This window comes from Mustela nigripes, chromosome 9, assembly GCF_022355385.1.
Source record: "Mustela nigripes isolate SB6536 chromosome 9, MUSNIG.SB6536, whole genome shotgun sequence".
Classification (NCBI taxonomy): Eukaryota; Metazoa; Chordata; class Mammalia; order Carnivora; family Mustelidae; genus Mustela; species Mustela nigripes.
Window position 1 is genome coordinate 36,819,815 of NC_081565.1, and position 27,551 is coordinate 36,847,365.

General features: G+C 42.9%; 2 protein-coding genes across 7 annotated transcripts in view; one reads left to right on the forward strand and one right to left on the reverse strand.

Moving 5' to 3' along the window:
- DNAI1 (dynein axonemal intermediate chain 1) overlaps positions 1-26,091 on the reverse strand; it is a 58,651-nt gene extending 32,560 nt beyond the window's left edge. The window contains exons 1-6 of the mRNA XM_059411461.1: positions 25,899-26,091; positions 5,517-5,549; positions 2,985-3,083; positions 2,722-2,802; positions 529-655; positions 139-260 (exon numbers count right to left, since the gene is read on the reverse strand). Coding sequence (XP_059267444.1) covers positions 139-260; positions 529-655; positions 2,722-2,802; positions 2,985-3,083; positions 5,517-5,549; positions 25,899-25,928 — 492 coding nt within the window. The 5' untranslated portion in view covers positions 25,929-26,091. The remainder of the gene's footprint in view (positions 1-138; positions 261-528; positions 656-2,721; positions 2,803-2,984; positions 3,084-5,516; positions 5,550-25,898) is intronic.
- A 245-nt stretch (positions 26,092-26,336) lies between these two features.
- FAM219A (family with sequence similarity 219 member A) overlaps positions 26,337-27,551 on the forward strand; it is a 55,067-nt gene continuing 53,852 nt past the window's right edge. For 3 of the 6 annotated variants that reach the window (XM_059411464.1, XM_059411465.1, XM_059411468.1), the window contains exon 1: positions 26,338-26,743. In XM_059411464.1, coding sequence (XP_059267447.1) covers positions 26,684-26,743 — 60 coding nt within the window. In that variant the 5' untranslated portion in view covers positions 26,338-26,683. Of the gene's footprint in view, positions 26,744-27,551 lie in introns of all 6 variants that reach the window. The other 3 variants (XM_059411469.1, XM_059411470.1, XM_059411466.1) reach the window with 3 other exon arrangements.

Sequence of the window (27,551 nt, forward strand, 5' to 3'; positions counted from 1 at the left end):
GGTGATGATGCCAGAGACTTGCTACCTACAGCCTCTTAACTTCTCACCTACAGCCCCACCCTCCAACCAGTTAGCCCCAAAGCTTCCATCCGCAGCTGGAGCTGGAAGGGGAGGAATGGGAGAGGTTCCATACTGTACCTCAGCGGCAGGCACATCTGTTTGACTCCCAAGTTCAGTTTCGGCTTCTGTTTCCTTAGGCTCTTCTTCTTCTTCAAGGATTTCGGTTTCTGAAATCACCACCTTGGCAGACTCCTGAGAACCTTGATAAGATACTTCAGATGAATCCAAAGGCCAAGCCTGCTCCCTCGTCCCCTGGCAGGGCAAGGCTCTCTTGGTTTCTGCCTTTGAGGCCTCAGCTACCCCAGGGTCCTCACAGCTTAACTCCCAGACCGCAGCAGGGCCGCCAGCTGAGGGGCTTCATGTAAGCAGAAGCTCTGCGAAGTTATGGCTTAGTATCTGCTCCCTAGGATGACCACAGAAAGGAACCTGGGCTCTGGGCCTCCACTTCCTGCCAGCCCCGAGGCCTACCTGCTGCTAACTCATCGCGGTAGTGCTGCCGCCGTCCTTCATCCGAGTCTTTGGGGATCAGATTCCCGACCTGGCTGAAGTGAACTGCCAGTTGGTTCACCACGCCAATAAGCTTATATGTGCCTTCCTAAGAGGAGAGGGGGCTGAGTCAGACCAGGGGTCCCAAAAGCGCCGGAGTGAGAATGCTGTCTGCCTTCATTCTTTAAGGACTAACATGGTCCATCTGTTAACGAGATATATATAGATAGATATCCCCAAATGTTCAGTTAACCTGAAGTTTTCATTACATTCCAGCTTAAGAAGAGAAGACAATGGGGCACCTGGGTGGCTCAGCGAGTTAAAGCCTCTGTCTTCAGCTCAGGTCATGATCTCAGGGTCCTGAGATCGAGCCCTTGCTTCGGGCTCTCTGCTGAGCAGGGAGCCTGCTTCCCTTCCTCTCTCTCTGCCTGCCTCTCTGCCTACTTGTGATCTCTGTCAAATGAATAAATAAAATCTTAAAAAAAAAAGAGGAGGCAAATGAAAGAAGTTTTTTCTTTTACGTTCTCATCAAAGACATATTTTTAAATTGTCTTTTCTTTTCAACTTTGAATAGTTCTGGACTTGCCTATCACTGTCTCTCACATCCATGCTGAGGGATCCTGGTGTACCTGTCTCACCACAGAGCTGAGACAGGTCACACATAGTCATCAGACACACCTGGCCTGACCTTCTCCACACTGTTATAAGTGGATGTGAGGACTGGATAGATTCTCAGAGACACCCCCAATCCCCAATCTTTCTGTGCCATACAAGGGGCCACAGACATCTAGAAAAGGTTTTTGAGTTTGGCCCTTATCCAGTTCATACAGCAAATGAGAAGCAGGGCTCAGCTTAAAATCCAGGCAACCTTGTTCATTCCTTCTTCAACAAATAATTTTTTTTAAGATTATTTATTTATTTGACAGAGAGAGAGAAAGAGAGGTCACAAGCAGACAGAGAGGCAGGCAGAGAGAGGGGGAAGCAGGCTCCCCACCGAGCAGAGAGCCCGATGTGGGGCTCGATCCCAGGACCCTGAGACCACGACCAGAGCTGAAGGCAGAGGCTTAACCCACTGAGCCACCCAGGTGCCCCTTCAACAAATAATTTTTAAGCAGACACTGTACAACATGCCAAGTATTTTCTAGGTTCCAGGGATATAAAGCTTAGCAAATGCAGATGTGATCCCTGTTTCTGTACGGTCTATTAGTCTGGGTCCCCTACCTAGCTTCCTTATTGAAAATCATCCTAGTTGTACCATTGACTTTGACACCAGGTTTCCTTCCTTCCTTCTTTCTTTCTTTCTTTCTTTCTTTTTAAAAAGATTTTTATTTATTTGTTTGACAGAGAGAGCAATCACAAGTAGGCAGAGAGAGAGGGGAAAGCAGGCTCCCTGCCCAACAGAGAGCCCGAGGTGGGCCTCGATCCCAGGATCCTGAGATCATGACCTGAGCTGAAGGCAGAGGCTTAACCCACTGAGCCACCCAGGCACCCCTCCTTCCTTCTTTCAAAACATTTCTTCTCAATCCTTTTCAAGTCACATAGAAAATTTTTACATTTGTATGACATATAGGGGTAAGTTCTAAAGAGAAGCTCTAGAGAGGAACCCAGCCCATGTGCTCTGACTGAACCAAACCCACCTACCCCTGGAGGGCTGAAAGAATTACTATTTCCGCACATAGGTTGGGATGCTCTGCCTTACATAGTCACCACAAAGCCCTTGTCTCAGGAACTCAGATGGTTGGGAGGATAAAACAGTGTGGCAGCTAAGAACAGGGTTTGTGGTTGCAGGCAGAATGGATTCAAATCCTGATTCTGTCCCCTATTTTCTGCATGACCTTGGGCTTAACCACTCTACGCCTTGATTTTTTTTTTTTTTTCATCTGTAAAATGAGGATAATACTATCTAATTTTCAGGATAGTTGTAAGTTTTAAACATAACTAAAATAATTTATTAACACAGTGTCTGACATGTAATAAATACTCATTAAGACTGTAAGGGAGATTAGTAAAGAAATTTTTGAAATCTCTGGAAGAGTTCATGTAAAATTTCAAGGTTCCAGCCAAAGAACAAAGTTTAAAGATGGTCTCTAATAGCAGAGAGGTTTTTGCAGAATAGCAAGTCCCTGCCAAGCCAAGGGGTACCCAGAGGCCCCCACCCCGGGTGGGGGGACTTACTTTGAAGCTGTACCTGACGATGTTCTGGGGGGCGTGTGGGTTGTTGGCAGTCAGAATGCGGGTGAACTCTTCCTTTAGCTCCTGAGGGAGAGAAATACCCAGAGGGTCCTACATGGAGGGCTCCCCATCTCTTCTGGTACTTGGGGTACCAGCAGACATCTCACACCCAGGCTCTGTACAGGCGGCTAATCATTACCGTGCAAGAGCACATCTCTGAGACTGGAGAAGGTGGAAGGGGCAAGGGCGGGAGGTGCCTGACTCACCGCATCGGTCAGCTCCAGCTGGTCAGGGGGTCTGACTGTGGCTTTGGACTGGGCCCATTCATCTGCTCCTTCCCCCACATCGGTTCCTGAATCTTCATCCTGGTCAAAAACCCCATGTAAGGGTCAGCAAGTAGAGCAGCCAGAAGTGGCTTCATTCACAAATCCTCCCAGAGGCCAAGCCCTGTCCCCCCATGGAGACTACAGAATACACAATAGACCACTCATGAAAGAGTCCAAAGGAGTTGCTCGGGCTGGAGTTCTCACTGCCTGGAGGATGTTGGCTACCTCGGCCCTTGGGTCAGGGGTTAGCTGGAACATTGTGGTGAGCCTTCAGAGAGACCGTCAGATTGCTGCCAAAAAAACAAGGACTAGAACTTTCTCCTTTCCCTAATAGATAGCTAAACACTTTGCCAAAGTGGCCTATGACATACTAAAAAAAAAAAAAAATTCACCCTTATAATAGCAAAAATATGCAGAAAAAAACCCCCAAAGAATCCAATTTTTCACTTAAAACTCCTGAAAACAATGGGGCCCCTGGGTGGCTCAGTTGGTTGAGCAACCGAGTCTTGGTTTCAGCTCAGGTCATGACCTCAGGGTTGTGAGATGCAGCCCCACATCAGGCTCTGCGCAGTGGGGAGTCTGCTTGGGATTTCCCTTCCCTCTGTCCCGGCTTGTGCTCACTCTCTCACTTTCTCACAAACAAAGAAATAAAATCTTAAAAAAAAAAAAAAAAACTATTGAAAACGTACACAACAAAAACCCAAAATAAAGAGACCCCTCAACCAAATGAAATTAATATTATGTTGATGAGGTTATGGGAAAATTGATAACCATAAATTAGCACAATCTTTCTTTTTCCTTTTTCCTTTTTTTTTCTCTCTCTCTTTCTTTTCTTTTCTTTCCTTTTCTTTTTTTCTTCTTTCTTTCGCCCTTCCTTCCTCCCTTTCTTCCTCTCTCTCTTTCTTTCTTTCTTTTTCTTTTCCTATTTCCATAAATAGTTTTATTGGGACCCAATCACTCTCATTCATCTATATATTATCTTTTGCTGCTTTTGCCCTACAAGCAGAGTTGAGTAGTTATACGTGAGACCATACGGCATACACAACCTAAGATATTTGCTGTCTGGCACTTTACAGATAAAATGTGCCCACCCTCGAGGTACATGACTAAACAGTCGAGCTGCTGGTGTTCTGTAGAATTAGATCAGTTTTCTTATCTTTCTGTTAATAGCTTTTCTATTGTGGCAGACTACAGTTTCTGTATTTTGTATTTTGGAACAGAATTTTAGAGTTAACCTCTCTTTTTCTACTGTGAAAGATAGAAGATATTTATTTATTCCTCAAAAACATGACTTTGGTGCCCTGTTGATGAGCAGGTCGGTCTAACAATTTTGGTGATTTTTCTAATTTCAAGTTCTTATTTAGATTCTAGTTAGTTAACATACATGGCAATATTGGTTTCAGGTGGAGAATTCAGTGATTCATCACTTACGTAACACCCAATGCTCATCACAAATGCCTTCCTTAATACCCATCACCCATTTAGCCCATTCCCGGCCCACCTCCTTCCAGCAACCCTCAGTTTGTTCTCCATTGTTAAGATTCTTTTATGGTTTGCTTTCCTCTCACTCTCTTTTCCCCCCTTTCCCTATATTCATCTGTTTTGTTTCTTAAATTCCACATATGAGTGAAATAATATGGTATTTGTCTTTCTCTGACTGACTTATTTCACTCAGCATAATACCCTCTAGTTCTATCTACATTGTTGCAAATGGCAAGATTTCATTATTTTCAGAGGCTGAGTAATATTCCATTTTATATATACACTCCACATCTTCTTTATCCATTCATCAGTTGCTAGAAATTTGGGCTCTTTCTATAATTTGGCTGTTGTGGACATTGCTGCTATAAACATCGGGGTGCATGTGCCCCTTCAAATCAAGGACAGCCTTTCTAAAGAGCAGTTTGGAAATAGTTCTCAAAAACCTAAAAAATATTTATACTCTTTGACTAAAGTTTTTATGTGTAGGCCTTTATATTAAAGAAATAACCACAACCATAGACATGCCAGAGATTTAAATGCATGAGTGTTTATGGGAGAACTGATCATAATAGTGAAAAAGAAGAAACAGTTAAATGTCCAATAATGGGGCATGGTTGAACAAATTATGGTATGGCCTTAAGAAACATATGGTGAAATGTTTTACAGTAATTTTAAACGATGCTATAAAAGTATCTTTATTGGCAATGGAAAGTACTCAAATATATTATGTAAAAAGCAGATTATAAAATAACATGCAGTTTGATTCCATTTAAATATAAATACATATAATTTTTATATATGCACAGAAATATCTGAGAGGATATAACATCATGTATTAAGTAAGAGGTTTCCTGCAATGGTGGATTTAAGTGTGATTTTAACCTTCTTTTTGCTCATTTGAATTTTCTAAAAAACATACAGCTAATATTTTCAATGGAAAACAATGCTATTAGCTTCTTGCTGAGAGCCTGCAGTGGGCTTAGCACTTACTCTCTTCCTGGCTCCTCTGCCCACACTGATGCTCTGAAAAAAAGAACAGAAACAAGAGGTAATTCATAGGCAAATTTCTGCGGGATCATCAGAAATAGTATTATAGACAGGGAGGCTTCTGCCCAGAGACCTCAAAGATAGTGGACATCGAGCTTTCCTAAGTCTTTTTTTTTCTTTAATAATTTAAAGATTTTATTTATTTATCTGTCAGAGGAAGAGAGGGAGAGAAAGAGAACCCAAGCAGGGGGAGTAGTAGGCAGAAGGAGAGAGAGAAGTAGGCTCACCACGGAGCAGGGAGCCCAATGTGGTGCTTGATCCTAGGACCATGGGATCATGAACTGAGCAGAAGATGGACACTTAACTGACTGAGCCACCAAGGTACCCCTCAACAAACATTAAAAAAAAGCATTTTCTAGGGGTGCCTGGGTGGCTCATTCAGTTAAGCATCTGACTTTTGGTTTTGGCTCAGGTATGATCTCAGAGTTGTGAAATCAAGCCCCACATTGGGCTCCACACTGGGCATTGAGCCTGCCTAAGATTCTTGCTGTCTCTGCCCCTCCTCACCCATCTCTCCCACTCTTTAAAAAAAAAAAAAAAAAAAAAAAGTGTATTCTAAGAGCTCAGCTTTGTACTATGCATTAAGGGGAATTTGAGGTCAGATTATACTCAAAAACACTTGTTTGGGATGAATGTGAACTCTTTCTGAGCAGGTACTTTGTTTTATACACTGCGGTCTGAGAATATAGTAAGTGTTCAAAATCCTTATTGAATAAATGAAGGAATGCCATTAGTGATCATGAGGCTGGGAAAAATGTTTTTCCTCTTTGGGCCTCGGTTTCCTTGTCAGTAAAATGCATAGGATTGGATGTGATGACCTTCTAGTCATAATATGTTAAAATCTTCTGTTCCTGAGAGCAGCATGGTCTGTTCAGCTTGATAAACACTTGCTGAATGTCTGTTTATCTGTCAGGGACACACGTCAGCAGTAGGACAAAACCGAAGAGAGATGAGGTCTCCGCTCCAGTTTGCTCAGGGTCCATGGAGGACAGAGTAGTGTAGGCAGTGCTCATCATTGCTCCCTCCCTCCCTTCCTCCCTCATTCCCTCCCTCCCTCCCTCCCTCAGTATATGTTCCTTTGAAAGCCTGCTCCTCATCAGCAGCAGAGAGACGGGTGCCCAGGGCGCTGGAGGGGTGCACAGAGACACCTACCCAGCCCAAGAAAGGCTCCCAGAGGTGGCTATTTCCTAGTCAGGTAACAAAGAACAAGTATGGGTTGTCCAAGTAGAGAAAATATTTTTCCGAAGAAGAAAACAGCATGCACAAAGGCAAGAGAAGAACAGTGACAGAGCCAGTAAAATGTTCCCCAAGCAAGCAAAAGCCGTGCAGTATATATATAGAACGATAGGGGTTTCAGATGATCAAGCCAAAGGGAGATCAGGGGAGGCTGGAAACCTGAAGGAAGGGTTCTTATAAGAAACAGGTCTCAAGTACTGAAAAGGGGGCCAGAACAGCCTGCCGGCAGCACAGCCCATGGGACAGAGACCTCTGCTCCCAGTGCTCACAATCTACCTGTGTGGTCTTAGGGGAAGTCTCTGGGGCCCAAGTTTCCCAAATACAAAGTGAAAGAGTTAGACTAGATGGCCTCTTACGGCTCGTGCATGATAGTCTATGGGAGGGCTGTGATGGTGGAGGAGAGGAAAGGGATGCCAGGGAGAGGGAAAAGCATGTTTCAGCTTGGGCTGGGATTGTTGCTGGTAGGGCAGGCAGCAGGATTCAGATTTCTGCCAGGTTGCCAGGGTTTCCAGCAATGGAACCCTTCTCCGAGGCTAAAGTACACGAGCCAGAAAGCTGCCTTTTTTTTTTTTTTAAGCACCTCTGATCCCTAAGGGAAAAAGATGGAAGCGCCACATCCAACAGCTTTCTGGCCCACAACAGAGCCCTGGAGGACCAATCCCAGACCCAACTGCCAGCCTTAAATAGAAAACGAGATCCAGTTACCACTGCCCCCCGTAAATATGTCTGTAAAACATTTATCTGGCAATAAAAGAACTGACAAGGCAATTTGAGTGTAATTGTTTTTGGCAGTTGGAAATATTTCAATTAACACACTATAAAAGCCACACTATAATAAATGCAAAACAGGCCAATGAAATCAGCTGCAGCCCTGACTTCCCAACCATGGCAAAGGAGATTGAATGTCAGACTGCCACTTTGGGCCCTTGGTCTTCCAAAAGGAGAAGCCTGAGACAGACAAGGCTGAATTCTTGGAAAGCTTTTGATGGTTCCTCCCAGAAGTCATCAAACCACGGAAGAACAAAGCGCACATTCCCTCCCCTGGCCCTCAGAACCCTATCATCTGGCCCTGCATCTCCATTTCAGCCTGTTCTCCAACCCTTCATGTGCTAACACTTTGAGATGCAGCCCACCAAGTCTACTCACATTTCCTGAGCATGGCCTACGCTTTCTCACCTCTGCACCTTTTTTTTTTTTTTAAATTAATTATTTACTTTAAGGTAATCTCTACACCCAACATGCAGCTCAAATTGATTAGCCTGAGATCAAGAATTATATGCTTTTCCCACTGAGCCACCAAGGTGTCCCTATACCTTTGCTTTTTATAGTTCCTCCAGCCAGAAACACCATTTTCCCCTTCCCCCCTTGCTGCTCCCACTATCTCTGCCTAACAAAACATTACTCAATTAACCTCTGCTAGTCCTTTATCTACCCTGCCATATTATCACTTTTCTCCTACCTCCCTCTACTCTTTCATTCCTCACTTTGAGCAAGGCTCTGTCCCATCTTCCATCATCACCACAAGTATGGGCTGTTATGAGATGAAAAATGAAATGGAACTTCAGATAGACACTCTGTTATTTCTGGATTTTGGTCTGCAAAAGCGAATAGTATTATGAAAAGAAATATAATACTACAGTACACACTGGAGACAATTTGGAGATTCCAGCAAAGGAAGTCCACCATTCTTACACTATTCTTGTACTTATATATTCTTAAAATTATACTTGACCAAAGAAGATCCTCTACTTTTGGATAGGTCATTTTATTTGGCCAAGGGAGGATGTCTATTAGAGGAGTGATACAGGAAGAGGAATCCTGCCCCCAAGAACACCATAGCAGTCAACTTAATCCTGATGATCAAGGGGATAACAGATGTCCCAGTCTGAACTATCCCATAGTAGAGCATTTTCTATTCTCATTAATATAGATTTTAGTGTGAGCATCCTGGGGGAGGGAACTGGTAAAAACTCAGCTCCCTAATGCTTACTTCTCATTTCTCTTTCAGGAGAGGGCTGGGTTCCCTTGCTCTCTCTTGAAAGTTCTCCACTTTCATTTCCATGTCACCTCTCCAGCAGTTGCTTCTCAATATCCTTGACCAGGAATATATGCTTGAACCCCTTAGTTGCCTTCTTCTTTTTTTTAAATTATTTATTTATTTATTTTGAGAGAGAGAGAGAGAGAGAATGCATGAATGGAAGGGGAAGGGAGAGGGAGAGGGAGGGAGAGCATTTCAAGCAGATTCCCTGCTGAGTACAGAGCCCCATGGGGTTCCATCTCATGACCTTGAGATCATAACCTGAACTGAAAGCAAAAGTCAGACCTTCCACTCAATCTACTGAGCCACCCAGGCATGGCCCAATCCAGTCTTATTATTCTATACACTCCCTTTGGTTGTTCTTACCCCACCCATAGCTTCATCTTACACCTTATGATGGAGTTCAAGGTTATTTTTTTTTATTTTAGTAATCTCTATGCCCAATGTGGGGCTTGAACTCCCAACCCCCAGATCAAGAGTTGCATGCTCTACTCACTGAGCCAGCCTTGTGCCCCAAAGTTCAAATCTATTTCTGTAGCTTAAACTTCCTGGAACCATGTTCAAATTGGTAACAGAGTACTTACATTCAATATATTAAAAACCAACCTCAATATATTCTTTTTCTACCCTAACCATTATATTCTTTTTCTACACCAAACTTCTATTTCTTCCAGTATTTCCTATTTCACTCAAGCATCCCCATCCACTCAGTCACCCAAGTTGGAAAGTGGAAATCGTCAAATATGCCTGCTTTTCCCTCCCTTCCATTAGCATCATGTTTCAAAGTCTAACAATTCTATCTCCTTAATATCTTTCATAACTATCCCCTCCATTTACACCTCCCTTAATTCGGGCCCTTACTCTCTCTTGCCTAGCTACATTTGATTTCCCTGACTCCAGTTTCTCTCCACTCTAATAATTATATTATTATCATCATTCTTATCTACTGAGCATTTACTCTGAGCTAGTCATTTACTAAGCAACACACATGCATTATCTCATTTAACCTTCAGAACTACCTTATCAGGTAATAGCTATCATTATTCTATTTTACAGAAGAGGATATTGAGGCTTAGAGTGAGCAAGCAACTGACCCAAAGGTGACCAGGGTTTGAACCCAAACTAATCACTATCAGTGATCTCCCTGAAACATAAATCTTATCATATCATTCTCCTAATTCAAAGCCTCCAAGGGTTCTTCATCGGCCCAGAGATAAATCTCAGCTCTCTGACACAGCATCCATATCATCCCCTACCCTATTCTTCCCACAGCTGTGGGACTGTGCTTTGAAAATGAAAATTCTGGTCAAGGTAACAGATGATTATTATTGCCACCTACTGGGCATTTACCTGAACTTAGATCAGTTTTGGTACATGGCCCACTGAAAAGTATAAGCAACCCCTTTGTCCCTGAGCATATTTTAGGGGTAAGGAGATAAAAACGTTCTTAAACTGTTCCCTATTATGAAGATATAATATTTATTAAACAAGTACATGATCAGATATACTCAGAGAGCCCAAATGTGGGCTCTGAAGTCAATCATAGCTTGGTTTGGGTTCCCACAACACTACCTGCTAGTTCTATGACTCTAGGCAAGTTACTTGTCTTCTCTGAACCTCAGTATCCTTATCTTTAAACTGGACATAATGACACCCTCTCAATTGTGGTGTTGTTATGAGGATTAAGTCAATGCACATAAAGTACATAATGCAGTGCTTAGTCAGAGTTTATGCTCAATTAATGATAGCTGGCAGCCTTTATTCCCAGTTATAGACGCTGCTCTGCCCTCAGCCACACAGAATCTGTGTGGCCCTTGCTTACTAGGAGGCCCCCACCTTAGGGACTAGAGTGGCTCACGTCTCCTCCAAAGAGTTCAATGATAAAACATGTTTGTTCCTGGAAAGAGGGGCTCTTCGAAGCCCGCAAACCCACAGATGTAGCATCCTCCTTCCTGCAGCCCAGGAGACTTCCTTTACCGTTTCAGTTGTCTTGGTCCTTATTTTAAAACTCACTAACAGGTTTCCATTAAGCTACATTGAAACTAAATACCTCACCAGCTTGCAGTTTCCATTTTTAAAAGGGTAAGAGCTCTTAGTCCCAAGGGAATAGTAATTCACCAACAAATCTTTCTTGGGCTACACTGACTGCATTCCAAATCTCTGAGCCTAGTGCAGTGTCTAAAGCACACAGAAGGCACTAAGTAAGTGTAGTTGAAAGGAAATTTCAAAATTTTGAAACACTAGAGATGAAGGGTAGTAGACATGATCATATGCTATTGTGGGAGTGCCAACTGATGCAAACTTTTTATAGGGTTATTTGGCAATGCCTCACAAAATTTAAAATGCAGATAGCCTTCAACTCCACTTTCTTGAATTTTTCCTATAGCAGTATTCATACACATGCATAAGATGTACAAAATTGCTCACTGCAGCATTATTTGTAATGTTTTTAAAAATGGAAAACGTCTAGATATTCATTGGTAGGGGCCTAGTTAAATAAATTATTGCATAGCCATTCAATAAGATACTATGCCTATTTTTAAAAGAATGAGATAAACATTTATGTACTGTTATGGAAAGCTCTCCAAGGTATGTTGTTAAATAAAAAACCAAGCTACAGGAATAGATGACCCATCTGCTTACTTTAAGACTATATATGTGTGTGTATTTGCATATACATCCAAATTTCTAGAAGAATATATAGAATCTGTTAAGAGCAGTTTGGTTTAGGGAATGTGGCTGGGAAATTTGGGGGAAGTGACCAATACTATTCATTGTATATTAAAACCATGAGAGGAGTTTTAATACTTTTAAAAAATATTTTATTTATTTATTTGACAGACAGAGATCATAAGTAGGCAGAGAGGCAGGCAGAGAGAGGAAGGGAAGCAGGCTCCCTGCTGAGCAGAGTACCTGATTTTGGGGGTGTGTGTCCCATGACTCTGGGATCCAGGACCCGAGCTGAAGGCAAAGGCTTCAACCCACTGAGCCATCCAGGCACCCCTAAAATGCTTTTAATATTTTTAATATTTTTAATGTGAATGTGCGTGCGTTACTTTTATAATTTAACATGCTAACTAAGAATTTTTAAAATCAAGGGCGCCTGGGTGGCTCAGTGGGTTAAGCCTTCGGCTCAGGTCATGATCTCAGGGTCCTGGGATCGAGTCCCACATAGGGCTCTCTGCTCAGCAGGGGCCTGCTTCCCTTCCTCTCTCTCTGCCTGCTTCTCTGCCTACTTGTGATCTCTCTATGTCAAATAAATAAATAAAATCCTAAAAAAAAAAAAAAAAGAATTTTTAAAATCAAAAAAGTACAACTAAAGAGGTTTTTCTTTCCTACTAATCCAGTGTCAGTTAGCACAGTGTTCTGAATACAGAAAAAAGGGATATGAGGGGCGCCTGGGTGGCTCAGTGGGTTAGAGCCTCTGCCTTCAGCTTGGGTCGTGATCTCAGGTTGTTGGGATCGAGCCCCACATTGGGCTCTCTGCTCAGTGGGAAGCCTGCTTCCCCCTCCTTCTCTGCCTGCCTCTCTGCCTACTTGTGATCTCTGTCTGTCAAATAAATAAATAAAATCTTTAAAAAAAAAAAAAAAAAAAGAAAAGAAAGAAAGAAAGAAAAGGGGGATATGAGGCCAGGCTTGTGCCTACCTGGAAGCCCAGGAGGGCAGAAGCCAACTCTAGGGTATCCTTGCCAGATAAGGCTATAGCAGGCAAGGAGAGTAGAATTTAAAAGTGGAAACTTGGGACGCCTGGGTGGCTCAGTTGATTAAGCAGCTGCCTTCAACTCAGGTCATGATCCCAGAGTCCTGGGATGGAGTCCCGCATCGCATCGGGCTCCTTGGTCGGCGGGGAGCCTGCTTCTCCCTCTGCCTCTGCCTGCCATTCTGTCTGCCTGTGCTCCCTCTCTCTCCCTCTCTCTCTGATAAATAAATAAAATCTTAAAAAAAATAAAATAAAATAAAAAATAAAAGTGGAAACTTTAGGGTAAGCCTTGGCTGGGTTCCCAACAGGGCCATGAACTATATGTGAGATCTTGAAGAAAGTATTTAGTCTCTAATCCTCATTTGCTCATCTATAAGGTAGAGAAAAATATTAGTGCCCTCCTCAGAGTTGCTCAAAGGATAAAATAAAACAATGCCTGAAGAGCACCTAATTCAGAGCCCAGCACTCAGCAAGCCAAGTTAACGGCAGCAGTGTAGAGTTTGCAGTTGTCATTTTTCATTACTCTACTGTGGTCTGCCAGCATGACAACTGAGTTCCATTCTGAGGGCATTTATTGTACAATTGAAAAGTGTGTTGTCCAGGCCTCAAGAAGTCCTTACTAGAAAGGAGCCTATAAACCTAAGAGTGTCATAGAGGGATGACAATAAAAACACCTTCTGTTTCTATAACATCTTTCAGTTTACTAAACACCTTCAAGTACATTATTTGACCCTTATACTAATATCTTGTGGTTAGATGTTGAATTTTGTCCTTTTTGTCCCCTGAATCTATTGAGATGTCATTATATGATATTTCTCCTTTGTTGTGTTAATGTGAAGAAAGACTTTAATTTTTTTAATGTTGAGCTAAATTTGCATTATTGGGATAAACCCCACTTGATCTATTATTCTTTTTATGTATTGCCAAAAAATAGATTTGGTAATATTTTGTTGGATTTTTTGCACTTACGTTCATAAGGGATATTGGCCTGTCATTTTCTTTTCTTGTAATAACTTTGATTTTTATATCAGAGTTACACTGGTATCATCAAATGAGTTGGTATTTATTCCTTTCTGTATTTTCTATAATACTTTGTGTAAGATTGGTGTTATTTATTCCCTTTTTAAAAAGATTTATTTATTTATTTGAGAGAGAGAGAGAGAGCAAAAGGAGAGGCAGAAGGAGAAAGAGAGAATCTCAAGTAGACTTTCCACTGAGTGCAGAACCGGACATGGGGCTTGATCTCATGACCCTGAGATCATGACCTGAGCCAAAATCAAGAGTTGGGCACTTACCCAACTGAGCCATCCAGGCACCCCTGGTGTTGTTTATTCCTTATGTATTTGATACAATTCATCAGTGGAACTAGTTGGGCCTGGATTTTCTTTGTGGGAAGGTTTTAAGATATGAGCTCAGTTTTTAAAAAGTAGGTTTGGAGTTTTCATATTTCCCATTTTTTCTTGTGTCATTTAAGGTAAACTGCATTTTTCAAAAAATTTGTCTATTGTGGGGCACCTGGATAGCTCAGTCAGTTAAACCTCAGACTCTTGATTTCAGATCAGGTCATGATCTCAGAGTCATGAGATCAAGCCTACATTCAGTTCCCAGCTCAGCGAGAGTCTGCTTGAGATTCTCTCTCTTTCCCTCTGCCCTCCTCTTGCTTGCTCTCTCTAAAATAAATAAATAAGGGGAGCCTGGGTGGCTCAGTGGGTTAAGCCTCTGCCTTCGGCTTGGGTCATGATCCCAGGGGCCTGGGATCGAGTCCTGCATGGGGCTCTCTGCTCAGCAGGGAGCCTGCTTCTCCTCATCTCTCTCTCTGTCTGTCAGTCTGCCTATTTGTGATCTCTCTCTCTGTCAAATAAATAAATAAAATCTTTAAAAATTAAATAAATAAATAAATAAATAAATAAAATCTTTTAAAAATTTGTCAGTTCTATCTAAATTATTGAATTTATTGCCATAAAGTTGTGGCAATATTTCCTTTTCATCCTTTTTAATGTCTGTAGGATCAGTAGTGATTTCTCATGTTCCATTCCTGATTCTGCTGTTTTGATTTATTTTTATTTTGATGAGTCCTGCTAGGTTTCGTCAATTTTTTTTTTTAAGATTTTATTTATTTATTTGACAGACAGAGATCACAAGTAGGCAGAGAGGCAGGCAGAGAGAAAGAGAAGGGGAAGCAGGCTCCCTGCTCAGCAGAGAGCCCAATGCGGGACTCGATCCCAGGACCCTGGGATCATGACCTGAGCTGAAGGCAGAGGCTTTAACGCACTAAGCCACCCAGGCGCCCCTAGGTTTTGTCAATTTGATTACTCTTTTCAAAGAATGAATTTCTGGCATTCTTAATTTTCTCTATTGTTTTTCTCATTGTTTCTATGAAACATTGATTTTAAATCTTTCATTTTTTTTTCCCTAAGTCAGGCATTTAAAGCTATGCATTTCCATTATGAACAACTTTAGCAGCACCTGAAAATTTGTGATGTTATATTTTCATTACCACTCAGTTAAAAGTGTTTACTAATATCCCTTGTGCTACTTCTTTTTTATTGAAATATGGTGGCATACAATATTACGTTAGTTTCAGGTGTTTAACATAGTGATTTGGCAAATTTAAACATTATGCTACGTTCACTACAAGTGTAGCTACCATCTGTCCTTGCACCTTTTGACTACCTTTGTTTAGAAGTGTGTTCCTTAATTTCTAAATATTTGAGGATTTTAAAGATATTGCTATTTATTTTTAATTCCATTTTGTTCAAACTATTCCTAATACACTGAGGTTCTTTCTCTCATCGATGGATGTTGATTTTGAATTGAATTAAAATCTGTAAGATTTTAATCTTTCAATATGTCTTGGGACTTACTTTATGTCCCAGCATATGGTCTATTTTGTGAGCATTCTGCAGTTCTTGGGTACAGTGTTCTATACATGTTAATTAGGTTAAATTATTTAACAAATCTTCTATATCTTTCAGTTACTGGGAGACAAGTATTAAGATCAACTATCTTTGTGTATTTTTCTATTTCTCTCTTTAGCTCTGTCAGTTTTTGATTCATATATCTTGAACTTCTATTAATAGGTACCTACATGTTTGTGATTTTATGTCTTCTCTTGAACAGATTCTGTATCATTATGAAATGTCCCTACTTTTCTTTTAGAATACTCCTTGTCTTTAAGCCTACTTGGTTCTGAAAATACTATAGCCACACAATATTCTTGGGCTTGCCATTCTCAGGGTATATTTTTTCTGTTCTTTTATTTTCAACCTTTCTATGTCTTTACATTTAAACTCTATCTCTTATAGGTACCACTTAGGTGGGTCTTGTTGTTTTCCCCCATAGCTTGAGAAACTCTACCTTTTAATTGAAAGCAATGGTATAGTTGTCTTCATTACTCTGCTCTTCGCTTTTGTTTTTTGGTTTTTTTTATCTGCTTTAAAAACATTTTTTTTTTTTTACTTAAATTCAATTTAGTTAACATATAGTGTTTTATTAATTTCAGGGGTAGAATTTAGTGATTCATCAGTTGCATATAATACTCAGTGCTCATTATATCAGGTGTCAAACTTAATGCCCATCATCCAACTACCCCTTCTCCCCAATCCCATCCCTTCCAGCAATCCTCAGTTTGTTTACTATAGTTTAAAGAGTCTCTTATGATTTGCCTCCCTCCATCTGTGCATTTTGTTCCTCTGTTCACCTTCTTCCTTCTTTTGTTAACTGAGTTTTTTTATTATTTCATTTTATTGCCTCTATTGGCTTTTTAGCTGTGCCTTTTGTTATTACTTTTTTAGTGGTTATTCTAAGGTTTACAATATTCATTCTAAACTTACCATAGTCCACTAAGAATAAATACCATACCACTTCATATTTCACAATGTAATAACCTTATAACATCTTAATTCCATTTACCACCACCATCTCACCTTTTGCCCTATTGTTGTCATGCATTTTATTTCTATATACATTATAAGTCTCACCTTATAATGGTCTTATTTTTGCTTTAAACAGTCATATATCTTTTAAGAAAATGAATAGAAGGAAAAAAAGATAGTCCTTTATCTTTAGCCACATATTTATCATTTCTAGTACTTTTTGGTCCTTCCCATAGATAGAGCTTCTATCAGGTGTCGTTTTTCCTTTAGCTTACAGAACTTCATTGAGTACCTCTTGTAGTGAAGGTCTGCCAATGACAAATTCTCTCAGCTTTAGTTTATCTGAAGATGTATTTATTTCACCTTTGTTATTTGAGGGATATTTTTGTTAGATGTAGAATTCTGTATTGACAATAGTTTTCTTTCAGAGCTTTAAATATGTCATTACATTGTCTTCTGACCTCCATTGTTATTGTACAATGAGAAGTCAGCCATAATTACCCTCTATGCAATATGTCATTTTGTCCTGACTACTTTCCAGATTTTATTTTTATCTTTGGCTTTCAGTATGTTGACTATGAGAGACCTAAGGGTGCTTTTCTTTGTATTTATCCTGCTTGGAACTCACTGAACTTCCATCAGATTCAGAACATTTTGGTCACTATTTCTTCAAATATTTCCCCTTCCTCTATTTCCTTCTGGGATTCCAATAACATACATGACATACATATATGACATGGTCCCAGGGGTCATTAAGGCTCATGTTTTTAAATCTTGTTTCTCTCTGACCTTAGATCATTTCAGTGGACACATTTCACATTCATCTATTAGGCCCATCCAATTATTTTTCCGTTCTAATATTTATTTTTCTATTGTTTTCATTTTCTGCTTAGATTACCCACCCATTAAGTCAATATTTTCTGTAAGTCCATAAATATATTTATAAAAGCTGCTTTAAAGTCATTGTCTGCTACTTCTAATATCTGGGTTATCTCACTGCTATCAACACACTCTCCTTTGGGATCTACCTCCCTAAGCCATGGTCAAGGAACTGTCCCCCGTCAGAGAGCAAGACTAAACATGTGACTCCTGTTGCGTACATTCCTTCCCTCTGGAATCACTGTCCTGAGGGAATGTGGCATATGATGTGTCCAGAATTTTATCTGTTTACAGTGGGAGGGCAAGTCCAGTATGGATTGTTCCATCATGGCCAGAATATAAGTCCCCTACACTAAGGTCTTTAAAAGTTATATATAATGTGCTGCATTTTAAAATTCATTGCAGAGGGGGCACCTGGGTGGCTCAGTGGGTTAAAGCCTCTGCCTTCAGCTCGGGTCATGATCCCAGGGTCCTGGGACTCGGCGGGGAGCCTGCTTCCTCCTCTCTCTGCCTGCCTCTGCCTGCTTGTGATTTCTGTCTGTCAAATAAATAAATAAAATCTTTAAAATTCATTGCAGCGGGTGTCTGGGTAGCTCAGTCTGTTAAGCATCTGCCTGCCTTCTGCTCAGGTCATGATCCAGGGGTGCTGGTTTCAAGCCCCACATTGGGCTCCTTGCTTGGTGGGGAGCCTGTTTCTCCCTCACTCTCTGCCTGCTCCTCCCCCTGCTTGCTCTCTCTCTTACTCTCTGTCAAATAAATACATAAAATCTTAAAAGTAAAACAAAATTCATTGTAGAAACAGGCTGTTCAAAGCACTCACTCACACTCACACACACACACCCAGGAACAACAACCCTGAAGGAAAGGCTTTTGTAAAGGACAGAACCTTTTGTAATGTAAATATCAGCCCTGACTGGAAGCACTGAGCTGGAAGAAATTTGAGCCCCTGCACAATGTATGGGAAAGAGGTTTTTCGGAAACAATGTACTAGTTACTTTGGAGTAAAGCAGGCTATACCTTACAATCCTTGTAAGAGAAACTGCCTGGCTCACAGTTCTGACTGCTTAGAAAGCCATGCGATCTTGTCTTTCCCTGATACAGTCTAGCATGAACAGATAAGCTAGGGTCAATCAGATTCTTTCTCCAAGAGTTGTTTTTTTTTTTTTTTTTTTTTTTTTTTCTCTTCTCCAAAAGTTTGAACTGGGACTCCTGAGCGAACTGGTGATGGGTGCAGATAGTATGGAGATGTTTGTGAGTTAGAGAGAGTCCAAGGTGGCGTGATGAGTGGGAAACACACTAAAGTTAGGAGGGAGCAGAAACGTGGAAAAGGTGGCTGATTGGGAAATGAAACTAAGAAATGGAACATAGTTGCTAAGAGAAGAAGAGAGGCCATGAAAGATACAGAGAAAATAATGAGTACTTCTATTTGTTTCAGAACCAATAGTTTTCCAGTTCTGATTCTAGGCTACTTATGTATTTATAATATCCATCCACAAACCCCCACATACACCTTTCCCCCATCACCCAATTTCCCTTTACTTGAGGTAACTTGAGTGTGTCTCTGTTCTTTGCAATTTAGAGCTTGACTAAAATCTGTGTGCCTTATAGTTTGCCAGGCCCATAAAGACTAGAAGTAGGAAAGCCTTGGGCATTCCAGGCAGAAGAGCAAAATCATTTTCAAAGATACAGAGACTTGGAACCATGTGTCTGTCTAGAGATCAGCAGATTTTTCTTTTTGTTTTGAGAGAGAGAGAGTATGCGTGCGGGCACACGTCAGTGCTCGGAGAGGGAGGGAGGGCAGAGGGAAGGGGAGAAAGAGAATCTTAAACAGGCTCCATACCCAGCACCAGGCCTATGACGGAGGGGCTGGATCTCACAACCCTGAGATCCTGACCTGAGCCAAAATCAAGATTCAGAAGCTTAACAGACTTAGCCACCCAGGCACCCTGGGATCAGCATTTTTTTTTTTTAAATCAATTTATATTCCAGTTTGTCCCAAAGCAAGATTTGAGGCTAAATATATGACACATGAGAGAAATAAGTAAATAAGAAAATGGATGTGAGGTAAAAATTAAAGTAGGGAAAAAAGGTTAATATCAGGAGTAGAGTCCCTATGTAATTAAGAGAATAAAGCTGCTTTGATGAAGACAAAGGCACAAACAGCTCCTGCTACAGACCCAGAAAGAAAGAAAAGTTAGTGTTCAGAGTATTGTAGTACATACCTTTCCATCATGCATTTATTTACTCATCAACTGATTCAATCAGTCATTATTCATTCATCCAGTATTTATTAAGCTTTACTATGTACCAGATCCTAGGATGACAGCTAAAGAAGAACCAAGGCTGAGTTGGTCCCACTTCCAAGAGTTTTCAAATCTAGGAGGTGAGAAAAATAGAGGACATAAGCCCACCATACAAACCAGAATCCAGTGACTCCATAAGTAGGACAAAGTGTTTTGAGACACAAAACATTGAAAAAGTTTCATCAACAGCTGTGTCCTTTGCCTGCTTCTTCCATACAACTCTGCCTCAGCAACAGGAAGACTGAATGCTCCATTCAAATCCCTAACTGGCAGAAAACAATTTCATGTCACTTGCTCACAGCTGGAGACAGAGAATCAAAATTAATCTTCAGCATCAGTTTGCAGGCTGCAAAGCCCAGGGATAAGCAGGAGAACCCTCTGCCATTGTTATTTGAGTACCTGGCATGTTCTGAGTACTAACAATGTGCTAGGCTCTACAGTAAACAGGGGAGGAGACCAAGTTCTGGCTGCAAATGCTCACAGCTGTTTTGTAATCTGATAATTGTGCATGACAAACCTCAGACCGTAACTCTGAAAATAGCATGAGTATAATCATAACAGAATGGAACTGCCATTGGCAAAATTTGTTTTCTAGTTATCACTTCCAGAAGGAATTCCATAACACTACTAGGGGAAGAGAAGAGAAAATTCTCTCAACTTGGTGCCCCTAAGCTTCTAAACTATCATCATCTGCATCCATCCTTCCTCCTTTCTTTTCTTTTGTCACAGTGTTCTGTCTCCTGTCCTACAACTAATCCACTCTCACCTCCTCAGAGACTTGGTTCCAGTCAATATTTTATGTCTCCTGATCTCCACCTTCTTTTTCTCTATGCCAGGGTCCTTCCCCTCAGCATTTAACATATTCAAATCTTACTTCCATCCCTACAAAGAAAAAAAAATCCTTGTCTACATAGTCTTTATTGTCTTCTTAGCTCAGTTCAGTCTCGCTTTTACCTTGAAAGTTATTCTTTCCAAGGTCCCCATTGACTTCCTAATTATTAAACCTAATGGCTATGTCTAGTTCTCGTCTTCTTTGACCCCTTAGCAGCATGCGACACAGTTGACCACATACTCTATAAACACTGTAAACTCACTGTAAACACTGTAAATTCACTCTAAACACACTCTTCTTTAGGACATTATTCTTTGTTGTCCTCTATGTATGTTCTTGTATGTCTTCTGTTCTGTGTTGTCTTCTAACTTCTCTGGTCATTTTTCCTCATCCTGTATTTTGAACTCCTTCCTTTGTCCAAACCTTAAATCACAGTGCTCCACCTAGAAGTTGTCCCTCATTCCCCCAGAAGCAGTGTTAGGATATCCTACTACATGCTTTCATAACACCCTATGCTACTTCTCAATCACACTCTATCATTCACTAAATTATCATTTATTGAGAGCTTCTGATGTGATGGCCACTGTGTTAGGAACTTGAGAACAAATGTGAGCAAAAACATCCAAAGGTTCTACTCTCAAGGAGCTCACAGTCTAATAGAATAGACACAGAATAATTAAATACTTAACACAAACAAGTGAGTAAGTACATACTAGGATGCAGGCTAAGGAAGGAAGGATCAAGAAAGGATCAAGATATATTACTACAGGGGTGCCTGGGTGACTCAGTAGGTTAAGCCTCTGTCTTCGGGTCAGGTCATGATCTCAGGGTCCTGAGATCGAGCCCCACAAGGGGCTCTCTGCTCAGCCCGGAGCCTGCTTCCCCCTCTCTCTCTGCCTGCCTTTCTGCCTACTTGTGATCTCTCTCTCTCTGTGTCAGATATATAAAGAAAATATTTTTTAAAAAAGTATATTACTACATAGTAGGGGAAACAACCTTATCTTCATTAGCTGGGCAGCAACACTGGGGCAGGTTGTGGAGACTGATTATTGGGCTGAAATCTTAGGAGTACATGTGTGAGGGAGGGTTTAAAGAGTGTTCCAGAAAGAAGTACACAGAAGTAAAGTATAGCACTAATGGGGGAAAGTAATAAAAGTTAAGGCTTAGAGCTCCAAATGGGACTTAGCCCACATACACCCCTGAAGTGTTATCTAAAAAATTTGTCCCTATCCTAACTAAGAGCAGTGAGAAGCCACTGAAAGGTCCTGGGTGGGAATGACATAATCAAATTGACAGCTGAAAAAATTCCCTTGATACAGTTGTAGAGAATGGATTAGAAGGAACAGGAGTGGATGAGGAAATCCCAGTTACAAGGATTTGCAGCACTCTGGGTGAGAGATGATGTAGGCTGGGCTAAGGAGATGGCGGGGAATATGAAAAAAGGGGTTTGATTTGGGAGATATTCAGGAGCTAAAGGGGCAAAGGATCATATCTAGGGCTTGAAGAAACACTGAGGAGAAGGGTCCTACACTGAGGAGAAGGGTCATAAGAGCATGGATACCTTATTTTGAACATATAGAAACACTTCAGTTACCCTTAGATTCTGCTCACCTCCTCTTGTCCTTCCAGCTATGGATGCTAGGCTGTCACCAGACCAAAAATCTCTGAATCACCTAAGACTCTTTTTTGGTCTTGTATACATTCTTGCCAATTCTCCCCTAGCCTAGTCACCCCTCATCAAGATCATTAGTTTGAAAAGTACTGTTCCATGAGGAGCCTATGCAGAGACCATAAAATGATCCAGAAATGCAAGTCTTTTCTTTGGCTCCCACAGGCAAATGATGCAAAACTCCAGACTGATTTTTTTTTTTATGGTAACTAACTGAGTTATAAAGAAGTACTAAAATTTGTTAGTCATAAACTAAAATTAGCTTTTAACTGGAGTTCACAGAAGACTCTAATTCAGTTCTCTACTAAGAAGTCTGGCTGCCAGGCAATGTTTGGCAACGTTGCAAAACTCCTCCTGCACATATACACATGCAGCCAGTTGGAATTCTCAACATTTTCAGGAAGGACACTTCGTTATTGGGGCCGGTGATGTTTTGAGCTGGTCATGGTTTATGGTGCCTGACATTCATGCATTTTAATTACAAATTATGATTCATGGAACTCTATCACAACCGATTTAATATGCCATAGGTTGTTTGATTAACCCTATGGAGTAAAGGGTTTCACCTCTCTGACCTGTCACTTCTCGCCTTCCCTTCCTTGCTGATCCAGAACATGTATAGTAAACTTCTGTCTTAGGAACTTTACACTTGCTATGCCTTCTGTCTGGAGGCTAACTCTTTCATTCCCTCCAGGTCTTTCTCAAATGCCATCTTTGTTAGGCCTTCTCTGATGACTATATTTAAATCATAATCTTCTGGTTCCCTGAACTTCCTATTCTACTTTCCTGCTCTATTTTAATCCTTGACATCAATCACTATCTGATTAGCCATATATTTTACTTACTTACTTATTGATAATTTACCTCCCATTAAAAGATAGGCTCCATGAGAACAGGGATTTGGGGTTGTTTTGGTTGTTGCTATATCACCAATACCTAGAACAGTCTCTGGCATATAATATGTAACCAGCGAATAATTGTGGAATGAGAACGATGGTATCATCAGAATTGTTGACCTCTTAAATCTCTAATGCCCAGCTCTTAAACCATGGGTACATGTGATCCAAATCTGGATCATTCATAGCCGTACTGCCAAAGCAGATATAAACATGAACCCAGGAAAACATGCTTCTACAGTGACATTTTCTTGTTATGACTCCCCACTAGTCTCTTCATCCCAAGCTTACCCCTTCCTATCTTTCAAATACATTCAGATCAAAACTTCTAAAGAACAGCACCAGGCATTCAGAACTCATATTCAATTCATTTTCAAAATTTAATATATTCCAGACATTATGCTAGGTTCAGGGACTCAACAATGAATGAGATAGACATCCTTGCTATCATTGAGTTTATAGTCTATCCTGCCTCCAGAAAGGGGATTTAATCCCTTATAGAAGATGACAGCCAAGTTGAGACCTGATGTATGGCCAGGAAATGAAGAGATTTGAGGCAGAGTGGCATAGAACAGGTGGCAGCAGACAGAAATGATTATACCAAGCAGGTAGAGAAAATGGCAGTTTCAAAGGCCTAGGAGAGAGGAGTATGTGGATGTCACTTTCCAGGAAGTGAGGGCAGTTCATTGTGCTAGGTCTGTGGAGTTTTCACAGAACAATGGTGGCATTTGAAGTAGGGTTGATAGCAAGGCTAGACCGTGCGAGGCCTTGCAGGCCATACAAAACAGGTCTGACTTTGGGACTTTATCCTGAGAGCAAGAGGGAGCCATTGAAAATTCTGTTCAGTGGAGTGACAGGAAGAATAGAGTTAAACTCTTCTCTGTCCCCTAAAAAGCTCAATCCAGACCTCCCCTCTCCACTGCAGGCATCCAAGCCATTGATACCTCCTCCCTGTAGCTCTTCTGCTGCTCCAACCTACATATCTCTTTTCCTGCCAATCCCAAGGATCCTAGCCTCTTTTACCTTTGTATGCTTGTGTTCCGTCTCCCCCACTGGACTGAGTTCCCAGAGGAAAGGCCCAACTTCTCAAACCTCTCTAGACTGTTCCACACCCAGATCACCATTGACCCAGATTGCTGTTCACTGAGACAAGAGACTGAAGAATACAATCTGGCACAACCCATCCTTTTCTCACACCCCATATAACAATACTGACACAGTATTAAAACAACCCTTCCCTCCAGGGGGCAGTGCTGATCTACATAGTGTCAATTGACCCAGGTTTTTCTGCTTCCTGTCTGTTGTCACCTCTCTCTGCTTTCAGTGAAACTAGCCTCTAATGTCTCCCCTAATGGGCAGGAGAAATTGACCCCAAGCTTGTTCAGACTATAAGTGCTAGAAAAGACAGGTATAATCTGCAGTGACAGAAAGCAGTGGTTACCTGGGTGTGGGGGTGTGGAGAACCAACTGGGATGAGGCACAAGGAAACTTTGGGGGTAAAGGAAGTGTCCTCAGTTGTGGTGGTGGTTCACAACTGTACCAGTTTTTCAAAACTTGTCAACATGTACAATTAAAATATTCATTTTATTGAATATGAACCAGATACCAGTAATGCTGAATTTAAAACAAACTTCATATAAATTGAAGTCAGTAGGCCCAAGCACAATAGAGCTTCAAAACACAGCTCAACCCCAACATAAAAATAGGGCATGGCCATACAGGAATAGCAGCCTCCTCATGGTTGCAGAGATCTGAGAAAGATGAGTCTACCTGCTATGGAAGGTCAGGTGAAAGCAGCAAAGTAGCAAAGGCTAATATGGAGAAGGGCAGACCAAAATATGGACAGTCACAAACATTACGGACACAGGTTTTCTCTCCAAACCTCAAAATACCTAGATCTGAGTGAGGGAAATTTAGAATGAATAAATAAATAGAAGTCCTGCTTTGCAGAGCCAGAAACTGCATTATTAGTCCCAAGGTGGCAACTCATAAAGAGTTTAGAAAAAATGAATTCTTAAAGGACTGAGTGGCAACCACAGAGGGATCCTTGAGAAGCCGGGCCTTACTTCACCTTCCAGAGTGATGCTGGGGAGGAAACTAGAACTCTGTACTTGGTGGGTGAAGGGGCTAACTCTTGGGTTTCCTGTGAGAAGGAATGATATCTAGCCAGGTGGCAACAAGGACCCAAAGTTCTCATGGCTGATTGAGTCACAGGAGTGGCCCAGGGGCTCACAGGAGAGGGATATATGAAGCTCCAGAAACAGTCAGAGGCCAATGTTTGGTGTGTTCAAGTGTGTGAGGTAGGGGGACTGGCAAAAATGGGAAGAACATCTCTCTCCTCTTCCTCTTTACTTGACCTCTTTCTCTTGACAAGTGGCCTAGCACAGAAAATCTAAGCCAAACTCCTGTTTCTAATCTGCTCTGTGTCTGCTGTACAATTCCCTTGCACTCCTTCTGTGGGCTTCCAAAGGCCTGGGTCCCCCCCACCTAGCCCAGCACCAGGCATACAGCAAATGGCAGGAAAAAGAATTTCTTTGGGACAAGAATGTGAGGGGAATGAGGGCTGTATTAGTGGGAGGGGGGCTAGGGGTAAGGAGGATAGATTGGTCAGGAGGGTCTGTGGTATGAGTGGGGTGGGGGAATAGGAAGGTGAGGTGAGGACAAGTGGAAAGGGAGTAGGAAACAGTGGATCAGGGGCAGTGTGGGAGTGGAAGCTAGGATTAGAGGGAGAAAGAACAGGGTTAGAGGTCAGTGGGAGCACAGGCCAGGGGTCACAGAGAGAGACGGTTAAAGGTCAACAGGGAAAATAAGATGAAGGATCAGTATAAGTATGATCAGTGATCACTGTTGGCGAAGGTCAGAGGTCATTGGGAGAGAGCAGTCGGGGTTTGTGTTACCTGCCTACGAGGCGGCTGTCTCTGGGGCATCTCGGAAGAAGCAGAAAACACCTCAACACTTGGAACACCTACAAAATGCTCTCTTGCCTGAGGACAAGGAATTTGTCCCCTCGATCACGCACAGAAAATCTGGATTCTTTTTCAATTCAATTCCCAGTCGCAGGGGTTCTTTGGGGACAGCCGTCGTTGTGGGTCCCCGCGCCCTTGCAGTATAGACTGGACTCCTCCCTGACGCGGTTGCCTAGCAACCAACCGTTAGCCAAGGCGCAGGCGCCTCTGACGCCCCCTCCCGGCTCGAGGGAGAGGCGGGGCTGGGCGCACAGGGAACCTCCGGCTCCACTAAGTCCCGCCCCCTCAGGAATAATACGACCGGCGGCACGCTCCCGCATGTGGGAGGGGCTGGAGCACCCAGGCACTGCCTCCTCATGAATAATGCAGGTTCAGGCGGTGTCCCGGACCCGGAAGTGGAGTTGCCGAGTCACCGCAGTGGCTGAGCTGCTGACAGGAGGCGGCGGCGGAGGAGGAGGCGAGGCAGGACCTGCGGCTCTGCCCGGCCACAGCCGCGGTAGCACTAAGGCAAGCCCAGGGGGCCACGCCGGCCTCAGCCAGCCAGCGAACCTCGCTCCCCGCGCCCACCCCTCCATCTGCCCGGACGCTTGCCCGCCCGACTCTTCCCGGGCGGCCTAGTCTGCACCACACACCAGACTCCTGGGGCCGCCGCCCCGCGCGGTCCCGTCGGCGTCCCTGGCCGCGCCCGGCCCCCGGCCCGCTCGCCCGCCGGCACCATGATGGAAGAGATCGACCGGTTCCAGGTGCCCACCGCGCATTCGGAGATGCAGCCGCTGGTGAGGGGGCGGGCGGCGGGCAGGCCAGGACCGGGAGGGGGCGCTGCCCGAGGGGGAGGGAGGAAATCAGGCCTTGGTGACTGCGGAGGGGGCGCCTTGGGATGGGGCAAAGGGAGCCTTGATATCGTATCTTAGCGGGAGGGGGGACTTGCTGGACAAGAAAACCGTGGGAGAATACGCGGGTGACAGCAAAGAGGCCTATAAAGGCTCAGGGCACCGTCAGCAGAGACAGGCCAAGGAAGCTATTGGGAGGGCCGTCGGATGGAACGTTTGGGGCACAATGGTGCACACTGCCAGGGGAGGCCCTTAGCTGGGAAAGAAAGGGAACTGTGGTGGGGCACCGCCTCCGGCAGCCCCAGGGGCCTGGAATGAGAGGTGAGGAGCCGCTTGGCCCTGGAGGCCCGTGATGCCTCCTGTGGGCCAGAATCAATTAGGGTAAAAGGGACTGGGAATAGGCCGGCAGAAGAGGAGGGGGCCTGGCCCTCCATTTCGCTGGGAACGCGGGGCCGGGGCCAAGGACCGGTGGAGGCAGGGGGTCGGTGCAGCACCCCTGAATTCCGTTTCTCTCCTGAGGAGAGCGCAGGTAGTCTTAGGCAGGGGGTGCTAGAGCCGGAATCACAGAGGAGAGAGAGCAGCGGGGAGGTGGAGAAACAGGGGCGCGGATGAGAGAGCTCGGGAGCCGACGGGAGAGGGGGCGGGGTCGCGGTCGCGGTGGAGCAGCCTGTGGCCACCCTTTCGGAAGAGCCCCCAGCATCCTCGGCCTACGGGCATTGAGCCTTTGCTGGGCGCCCATCCTGCCGCCTGTCCG